The sequence below is a fragment of the Stegostoma tigrinum genome, chromosome 25 (assembly GCF_030684315.1).
Source record: "Stegostoma tigrinum isolate sSteTig4 chromosome 25, sSteTig4.hap1, whole genome shotgun sequence".
NCBI classification, from domain to species: Eukaryota; Metazoa; Chordata; class Chondrichthyes; order Orectolobiformes; family Stegostomatidae; genus Stegostoma; species Stegostoma tigrinum.
Window position 1 is genome coordinate 29,724,205 of NC_081378.1, and position 10,151 is coordinate 29,734,355.

General features: G+C 43.7%; 1 protein-coding gene across 1 annotated transcript; it reads left to right on the top strand.

The window, feature by feature from the left end:
* Positions 1-4,715: 4,715 nt before the first annotated feature.
* LOC125463168 (serine/threonine-protein kinase pim-3-like) lies at positions 4,716-9,623 on the top strand. Its single transcript, XM_048554021.2, has 6 exons — positions 4,716-5,471; positions 5,728-5,834; positions 5,971-6,021; positions 6,579-6,942; positions 7,845-8,021; positions 8,175-9,623. Exons 1-6 carry the CDS (start codon positions 5,384-5,386, stop codon positions 8,357-8,359), a joined length of 972 nt encoding a protein of 323 aa, XP_048409978.1. The 5' UTR covers positions 4,716-5,383; the 3' UTR covers positions 8,360-9,623.
* The last annotated feature ends 528 nt before the right edge of the window (positions 9,624-10,151 follow it).

Here is a 10,151-nt window from a genome sequence, read left to right on the forward strand (position 1 = left end):
ATGTTTCGGGGTAAGGCAGAAGAGGATTGGGTACACAGAGCAACAGCAATGGGGGGAGAGGAAATTTAACTGGAGTGAATCACAACGTGGGACATATGGAAATTAATAGATCTTGTTTCTGTACAATTGATGCTGTTTGGATTGGGGTCTGAGCCCAAGCGCTCTGACTCAGAGACAAAATACTACTACTGAGGTAGCAGGCACTCCACTCTAACATAAATACCTCACTGTATATTAGTGCTGTATTTTGAGACCATGTTCTAGCCTCCGCTCTCCAGGCTGCCTGCGTGTCACTGCATAGAAAGTGGTTTAACTAAAGTGGCTAAAATTTGAACACTGAAACAACCTAAAGTTAATTGGGTGACCTGTCAACCTTCCTGTCTTGTGTGTAAGTGGAAACACTAGCGGGTGTTGACATCAGTGTTGTCAGTGATTAGTGCATAAATTTTTTAACGTAGCACAGCTCCTGTAATCAGGGTTCTCCTGCACTCATGAGAGTTTTCATTAAGGACTACAGCTGTGTCACTCTGATTATAATGTAAATTTTAAGAATTTGCGGAATGACAAAATGGCACTGAGGCCTTCAAGCTGGTCTTGTTGCAGTCCCACCTGTTAGTTATCCTAGCATGATGTAAGCCAAAGTTTTAAATTGGTCAAGAAAATGACATTAAACGCCACAGCTGCTACAGTATTAAAGATGTCTCCAGTCTCAACACCCCAGCAAAAGATAACATACAAGTAACAAGTTCCATTTTTAAAAGATCAAATTGTTATGATGTCTTAAATAGAAAGTTATGAAAAACCCCTTTGTGAACTAAAATTAACACAATAGGTATTATATACTTTTGTTAATGCTAATCATGCTGAAATCGGCAAAAAAATCTGCTGATAACTAAAATGCTGTACTGAATATACATACTTTACAAAGAAACTACGTCAGTGTAAAAGTATAATTATAGTGTAACACAATAACAACAGATCGATGGTTGATGGTGTAAAACCTTTATTTGACTTGTCTAGACTATCTGAGCACAATATTTATCTGTCATAGTAGGAATGTGCGGTCAAACCACTTGTCAGATGAATCAAATGCAAAATACTGCACAAGCTGGAAATTGAAAACAAACAATGCATTTAGGTATGGGATATTCCTCAAAATTTCTGTGCTGTAGTCCACACTCAAGGCACCATGCCAGTTCTTTTCACAAGTACTGCCTGCCTTCCTGAATCTTCCAGTGATTTTTTTGTTTTTTTGTTTCATATGTCAAATTAATTACTAGCATAAGAACTTCCCAGTCTGCATCATCCATGTATGCTGAATTAAACAAAAGGATACTTTGAGCTAGTTTTTTTCTCAAAAAGTTGAAACCTGTTGTATGTTCCAAATTTGACTTTAAATTGCATGATACTGCTTTTATTATATTGCTGGCTCCCAGAAGGGTGATGTATGCATTTTGTTACTTTGTTCTTATATTTGTAGGGAAATGCATGTCGTATATTATGCAAGCCTACACTAACAATGTAGGAAGCCTTCAAAAATGTCAAGTTTGCAGCAATATGCAGGAAGGGCAGGGGAGTGGAACTTGCTGAGTAGCTCTACATAGAACTGTTGCAGACATGATGAGTCAAATGTGCTCCTTCAGTGCTCTAGCAATTTTATGATTCCAGAAGGTATGAGAGTTCGAAGAAATTACACTGCTCTAAATTCAAGGATCATTTAAATAGTAAATTTCATGTTGATCACAGGATCTGTACCCAAATTATTGAATGATTTAGCTTAATTATCAGAAAGAGAAGACATCTACATATGTAGCCCAGTTCTAAACAGTGAACATGGGCAAAAGTATTTTGGGCTCATGTGCATGCACCTTTAAAGGCAGCAAGGCATATTGATAATCAGTGAGCCAAACAATGGGGGTTTTGGGATTCGTAATAGAAACACTGAGTTCTAAAGAAGGGAAGCAATACTGAGCCTTTATAAAACTTTGATTAGACCATACCTTTAGTATTCCATCCAGTCCTGTTTCGAAAGGAAGTGAAGATCTTTGAAAGCACACACAGGAGATTTTCCAAGTTGGCTCTGAGGATGAAGAATTTTAAATTTGTGTGTTGGGCGAGGAAAGCTGCAGTTGCTTTCCTCTAAAGAGATTGAGTGGAGATTTTATTAAGGTCTACAAGCTTATGGCTGGCTTAGATAAGGTAGACAAAGAAAAGCTGCTTATTAGCTGATGGTACAAGCACAGGAGGCACAGATTTAAAGTTTTGGGAAAGTGTTGTGAGGAAACGCTTTTCCATGCAGCGAGTGGTAATGACCTGGAATCTATGAATGAGTGAGCAAGAAAGAAGACAATCAATTGTATAGAAGGGAAATTCAATGGGCACTTGACAGGAATAAACTTGCAATGATAGAGTGGAGAGTCAGACTGGACTGTTCTGCAAAGTGCCAGCATGGGCTTGATGGCCTCAACGGCCTCCTTCTGTTCTAATAATGACCTATGACTTCAATAGGCATTAACAATGATAAAAATCTCTTACGATACCAATACTTCACTGCAAACACAATTTATGGTAGAAGTCCTGTCTGCTTCATTCAGTTTATGATTTAGAATTCCTGGGATACTTGGTATTCAGACTCACCTACTCTGTCCACTGATCCTTCAAACATCATCAAACACGCACAAGTCTGCTGAATTGTTTACTTTGCAATAAATTTGAACTTGGATCAGGATAAACTTAATTCTGTACAGCTTGTATTACTCTTCAAATTGCATCTCAGACTTTTGGAATGGCAATGTTGTTGGGATGTCAGAAAAGAACATTAATGAGTTATTTATTCAGCAATGCCACGAGATGTAATACACCTCTTATATCATTAGTTGCATATTCAAACACAAATCAATCCATGGTTCATACATGAATTTGGTAGCCGTTCAGCGAGGTGCTGAAAATATCCTTGAAACGCAGGCATTCTGACACAATTGGACAAGTGAGCAACACAAAGCCCGCCCGGGGAGAAGTCAGGACTATGACTAAGTGGAGTTTTATATGATTGTTAGTCAAAGGTAAAGACTTAAAAGATGCCTTTTAAAGTCCAGTAATACAGGCTGAAAGCGACGGTTACAGTACAGTCAACAAAATGTACAAACAAATCAGTCCAACTGGTTTCTGGAGGGTGTGCTGGGGGATAAATAGACTGACTTGTTCGACTCTGAACTTGACCACTATTGTGTTCATTAGGATCGACTTCACAACCCCGCCCTGGTGAGGGCGTGGGTCGCTGATACGGCTAAACATTTTGCCGTGAAACGTTTTAGCAATTCTGTCCCTTTGATACCCCCAGGAATACAATTTTCGGTCACTAGAACCTTGAAAATCACTGAAGCATTGGAGCTCACAAGCAACCGAAAGCCCTAAATAAATGTTTTTTTGCAACCGAAACCTTAAATAAATGCTTTTTGCAATCGTGAAATATTAAGGGGAATTCCTGATTTTAAAAAAATACGTGGGGCAGCCTTAATTCCAAAGTGATATTTTGTATTGAGCACGGGAGTCTGCAAGCGTTCAGCATCAGCTGCTGTTGAGGTTCTGCATTGGTTTTGCTACACCCAGCGCCCTCTGCTGATTCTGCACATTGACCTGTTCGATGTAGAGAGAGATGCTGACTGGAGAAAGCAGGTCAGAGCCAGGCAGGGGTGGGGAATCACAGCCAGTCCGTCTGCAGCGCTGCGTCAACTCCTCCCTACCCGCTTCTCACCAACCCCACCCCCCTTCCCTTCCTTGTAAATGCTGCACACGGCCGAGGAGAGGCAGACCATTTTCAGTCACCCCTTCCCACGCCCAATTTTATCATTTTTGCAAATGCTTTTATTTGGTTTTGTCGAATTTTATTTTGCATTTTTATTTTTTAGAAACCCGCTTTGAACTCGACTCCACTTGCAAGGCAGCAAATGGCAGGAGAGGAGCGATGAAACTGGGAGGAGAGCAGCCCTGTCATCCTGTCGCTGCAGCGCGAATTGCAATGGTGTGGGTGCGTGTGCCTGTGTAGTGGGTAAAATTCACCCCTTTTTGCGTAACCCTCCACCTCGAGAAAATTAAGCATTCAGTGCGAAGTATAAATAGTCATATGATGGGTGGTGAGGGAGAAGATAGCATTCGAGCGGGAATGGTGAGACAGGGAGATGTATACAACATGAAACAGATGACAAGAACCCTGGGTTTCCCGCCAAGAGCTGGATCTCTCCGGGCTCTGCTCGCTCGCTGATTGACAGCCGCCCCGGCGCCTCCCATTGGCCACATTCAAATCACACCTCCTGTCCATTGGCCGGGGGGGCGGCGGGATGCGGCATTGATTGGACAGCGCCCCCACGCTACGCAAATGAGCCAGGAGGCCCTGCGTTGATTGGGCGGCGCCCCCGGGCTATGCAAATGAGCCGGCTTCCCGGTCTCATTCCCGATTCAGGGCCGTGGAACATCGCGTTCAGACAGCCGTGTCCTGCCGCCGTCTCGTACTACCAAGAAAGAGTGCGAAGCGGGACCCGCCCCGTGGAGAGTCAGCGGCAGGGGGTGGGAGAGAGAGAGAAGTGGGTGATGCCGCATTGCAAAGTGTCCCTTCCCGCCCACACTCACCCCCCCACCCCCCGCACAACCCCTTCCGATGAGACAACTGAGGGTTTGTAATGAAGCGGATTGATTCCTGAGTGCTAGCGATTCGCCGCCGCCGCTTCTCTCTATAGGAGCGGACCGAGAGGTCTGTCCTCATTTCGATTGGAAAAGGCGGCGAGAGGTACGTGGTGTGTGAGAGAGAAAAAAAATAATATTCTTAATCATTGTAATCATCATCAGATCCCAGCTCCTGCACAGATTCACATATACAGGAGTGAGAGCCTCGCTCTGGGACATCCAGATCTAACCTCGACCTACCTAGAGCAGCTCCGGGAGATCCAGAAGCACCGGGAGACAGCGAGCCCCGGCTTCGGGAAGACCCCACCGCCCTTTGAACGCAGCAGTTGCGAAAAGCGCAGGGGAAGACCCCCCTGGACCGGGCGGCGGCAGCAGCTTCTAATCTTTACCCAGTGCAAGCGGGCACCGACAGAGAGTGTGTGTGTGGAGACTGAAGGAGAAAATTAACACACACGCACGTTTGTAACAGCGGGATTTACTCACTTTGCAGCGATTTTTTTTTAAAAAAGTCATTTTTATTTTTATTCCGGACGGAAGAACTGCTGAACATATTTTCTGTTTGTTCGTTTCCACATTCCACCCCTCCTTCTCCGTTGTTGCATTTCTTTAAGAAAAATATTTGAGAGCATTTTCTCTGGTGAAAGAGTATCACCCTAGGAAAGGCGGATAAGGGTATTTTGGACGGCGGGGATTCCACTTGGCGATGCTGCTCTCCAAGAAAATCGGATCGTTTGCACACATTTGCAGCCCAGCCAGCATGGACTTGCCGGTTAAAATCCAGTTGCAGCAAGGTAAAGGGGCTTTGGTTGACTCCCGGCTGCGTTAATGTTTGATGTATTTGTAGTACGGGAAGGTGTGTAAGGGGGAATGATGCATTTTTGTGGCAGCTTTCGGAACGATTTGAGTTTTTTTGTGGTTTGTGTTGTGCCGGCAAATTTGACGAGTTTGTTTCATCTTTCATTTTGAGCCATTTATAATAAAGTTGAGTGCGATTTCTTCCCCTTCCCGCTGGTAGTAAAACATTTCTCTCTTCTCCTCCCTCTGCAGTGAAGGAGCGGGAGCCTTTTGAGAAAGTCTATCAGATCGGGGCAGTGCTGGGCAGTGGAGGTTTCGGCACCGTCTACAGTGGCATACGGCTCAGTGATGGGCTCCCGGTGAGTGTGTGTTTGTGTCCTTCCAACCCGAATACGACGCTGTATGTTGCATCTTCAACATATTTTCGTGATAGCCCCTCACCCCTTCGTTCCCCACCAGCTAACTCATTTCTGCGCTGTCTTTATTTTTATTTAGGTCGCTGTCAAACATGTAGCCAAAGAGCGAGTGACCGAATGGGGCTCCCTTGTAAGTAAAGCGCGTTTCGTCCAGTATCTGTCTGTTTACATTCGCTGTTTAACGGGGGGAGGGGTTCGAGCACATCATTTAAGTCCCAGCGTACGATGTGATACTTTGCAATCGATCACTTTTTTTCCTTCTGTTTAAACCGGACTCCCTGCAAAAGTGCTTTGAATCCATCAAATGCGGGGCGATTGTAAATCAAGCTGCGACAGCCCTTGTTTGGAGCGACCGGGGCGGAGGGAGGTGGAAATCCATCAGTTTCCATATTGAAGGGTAGCCTTGCTGCCAACACTAAAGCAGATCAAAGAGGCAAATGCTGGAAATAGTGAGCCAAGTTTGAAGGAGTGTTTGTAGTGGTACATGGAGTACTTTAATGAGAACACTGACATTTTTCCCTGTAATGACACTAGGTCACGTCGTAATATTTCGCATGTGGGGGTTGTGTGTGGGATGTTTTAGTTTTTTATCTGCAATTTTATAAGCGGCACTTATGCATATTTTGGTTCTTCAATCTTCCTCTCTTTTTTCCCCCCTTCCCGCCCTTGTTTGTTTTATTTTTGTAGAATGGCAGTCTGGTGCCTTTGGAGATTGTGCTCCTTAAGAAGGTGGCCGGAGGATTCCGAGGGGTGATTAAAATGCTGGATTGGTACGAGCGAGGAGACGGCTTCTTGCTGATCATGGAGCGACCGGAGCTGGTCAAGGATCTGTTTGATTTTATCACCGAGAAGGGGGCTTTGGAGGAGGAGCTGGCCCGGGTCTTTTTCAGACAGGTCCTGGAGGCGGTCCGACACTGCTACAACTGCGGAGTGGTCCACCGGGATATCAAAGACGAAAATTTGCTGGTGGACCTTCGCTCCGGGGAGCTCAAACTCATCGACTTCGGCTCAGGGGCGCTGCTCAAGGACACGGTCTACACCGATTTTGACGGTAATGCGCCATTAGGGGCTGCTCGAAACCTGTTCTTCCATGTATTAGGGCAACTGACGAATTAAAGTGAAACAGTCTACCTATGTAGCTTGTTAGGAAACATCCTCCGCTTGTCATGGAGGTTATTCTAACGCTAAACCCTTTTCTGTTTTGAAAGCTTTTTAAAATGCTGGTTTGGAATGATTTGGGCGGAGATGCAGTGTATGTTATGCGTTAGGTTTTTCTGGATAATAATGCTGGCTTTGTATCGCCAGTTTTCTTTGTGGGTGGATCCAGTTGACTGCAGTTGCCGTACAGAGCTGTGCAGCCAAGGGTTCCGGGAGCTGTACGATGCTTCCTCGTTCACCTTGTTGTGAAACTCGAGTCCTTCTCGTATTTAATACGTTGCTGTGTTGTGTCATCACACAGACCTGGCTCCGCCTCGCCCAGTCGCTCTGTGGCTAGCTACGCACACTGCAATTGTGTCCAATAATACTGATCCCTATCCCTTCAGCTTGTCGGTTCTCGGCTGATTTTTCTACTGTCACTAAGCCGCAAGCTTGGCATAAATGTTTTTTTTGGACATTTTCTCTGTTCTGACACCCACTTTCGCTTTCTATCCTTTACCCTTTCTCTCTGCAGGGTTAGATAAACTCCCGTGGATCTCTTTCCCCCCCCCCCCCCCCTGCTGTGCGGAGCCCTACCAAGTGAGGGCCTCCTCACGTTTGTAAACAAAATCAGCTGACTGGGTTAATGCAGGGAATTGATCGGTGCAGCATCCAGGCTGCCGCCTTTTTTAATCCTTTTTTTAATAAAGATCATGTTTTGAATAGCAACTTGCGTTAAACTTCTAGCATGTAATTAGCTTTTAAGTGCATCTGGGTTGAGATTCGTTTTTTGAATTAGGTTTTGGTTCTTTCCAGGCACGAGAGTGTACAGCCCTCCTGAGTGGATTCGCTACCATCGATACCACGGCAGATCAGCCACTGTGTGGTCCTTGGGAGTACTGCTGTATGACATGGTGTGTGGGGATATCCCTTTTGAACAGGATGAGGAAATTTTGCGTGGCCAAGTGTACTTCAGGAGGAGAATTTCTTCAGGTGAGTGGTTTTGTTCAGCACCAATCTGGTGCAATTTTTTTTAAAAAGCCCTGTGTTCCTCAGTTCTTTAACTACTTTTTAAGTCATCGAAGGAAATGTACTTTGAAGTTTTGTTTTGAAAGATTGACTAATTTTGTGCCCTCCCCACAACAGAATGTCAGCATTTGATCAAGTGGTGCCTTGCTCTGAGGCCTTCTGAGAGACCGATGCTTGAACAGATCTTTGACCATCCATGGATGCGGAAGGCAGAAGTGGTTAAAACTGAAGACTGTGATATCAGGCTGCTAAGCCTAGGCCATGAGCACTCAAGCACAAGTTCAAGCAAGGAGAGCCTGTGAACCATCAAAATGCCTCGCAGCAGGAGGGGAACTGTGTATGCTAAAGGACGCTGTGCTGGTGTCACCAGCTTGATGTGGGAGGGGAATGATAGTTGCTCTGACATCCAGACCAGTGGGGGGGGGGGGGGGGGGTGGTGTGGTGGTGGGTGGAATCTGACTGCTGGTTACTGCTCTGAACAAATTTTGTTTTCTGTTGGGAACATTTAGAGTTTGGGAGAAGCAGGCCAGTACTTGGCTATGACTGACCTTTTTTTTAAAAGCAAAAAGTGACCTCCAAACAATGCAAACTCTGCTCTCATAGAGCCTGGACTAAATGTTCTTTGCTTTCTGAGTGCCTTTTGAAAGCTGCTTTAATTCACTGGTGATGAATACTTGAACACATTCTATTCCCCTTCTATCTTTGCTGCTCAGAATACTTCAGTCTGCACAACTAAGGGTGTGCATGGGGATGCCAGAACCTGGTCTGTCAGCAATGTTGGTTTTTCTTTTTTTTCCCAATAGTCATCACAACCACTAGGCAGCAGGCCCTTTTGAGTTTCTCTCCTCTTCCGTCAACCTGCGAGTTTCATTTGTTATGTGGCCAAGGCATGTCGGGGCATGGTTGTATGCACAATCAATGCAATTCAAGGACACTTTCAAGACTGTATATTGTATGAAATGTAAATTGTTTCATTATGTATTTTAATCTGGTTTTTATTTATTTTTATTCTGAAAAGTTAGACTGTCCACAGATTTCATGTGGCTATTTATTTGTTTAATTTATTTTAGAAGTTTCCAAACTGCTGTTCTGCTTCCATGACACCTGTTTGGTTTGTCTATGGTATATTTCTGCATTCCTGTTTCTTTTTTCTGCATACTTAATATACTGTGCACATTTCAGTGGATTGTCATGTTAGTGGAAGGTGAATGGAAGCTTGTGTCCAAAAGCTATTCTTTTAAAAGGGCAATAGATGGATTTTATTTTCCTGACTTTGGCATTTAACCAAGGTTCTTCATGGCTGTTTGATTAGTGTAAAGTAATACAGTTGGAAAGGTTTTAAATTATTGAAGTTGTACAGTCTCCATCATTGGCTTTAGGAAGGTAGAGTGGCAGTCGACCTTTTTTAATTTATTTCAATAGCTGTGTTTTGTGCACTAGGTCTAGTTGCATTTATGCAGCTTGGATTTGGGAGTTGTTTTTCCAATTTAGCTGTGTGAAATAAATAATGGATGGAGAACATATTTTTTTATATGAGCATTTCAATTAAAGTTCACTTTTTGTACATACCTTTGTGTGCAATAATGAATGAAGGTGTTTTCTGCAAACATTCACCCAAGTTTACTTATTTTACAACTGCACCATTTCTGTTCATGCATTATCATTCTGTCTAATACTACTCAGTTTGAACATGACAGGACCTGGAGAAAGTTGAATTTTAATGTCTTGCTGGACACTAAGTATGTATCTTCTAGTTTCTTAAGTATCTAGCATTGCAGCTATCCTACTAGTAAACTACCACTAACATCTATTTTAGACCCTGAACTTCAAACTTGCTTGTAAATTTTAGCATAACACAAAGTAAACCTCTAAGGAAAAAATGAACTCTTGATTTAAGCAGTTAACTAAGCTTACTGCTGGAGCTCTAATTTTGTGGCAGAGATCTGTATTTGCTAATGCTTAGCAGAAACAGTGACTGCTTTCACTGGTCCATTCTGCAGGTAACATTTAGATTTAGGTGTAATTGTAGTCCAGTAAGTAAAATAAACTGGGCTTTTCATTTTAAAAACATTGAACCAGTCCCAGAATGATTGC

What these genes read in the sequence shown, in the direction of transcription:
- LOC125463168 (XM_048554021.2), top strand. Translation starts at nt 5,384, where the DNA reads ATGCTGCTCTCCAAGAAAATCGGATCGTTTGCACACATTTGCAGCCCA. An exon ending in TGACCGAATGGGGCTCCCTT is followed by an intron (nt 6,022 to 6,578) that starts GTAAGTAAAGCG and finishes TTATTTTTGTAG; the next exon opens with AATGGCAGTCTGGTGCCTTT. An exon ending in GGTCTACACCGATTTTGACG is followed by an intron (nt 6,943 to 7,844) that starts GTAATGCGCCAT and finishes GGTTCTTTCCAG; the next exon opens with GCACGAGAGTGTACAGCCCT.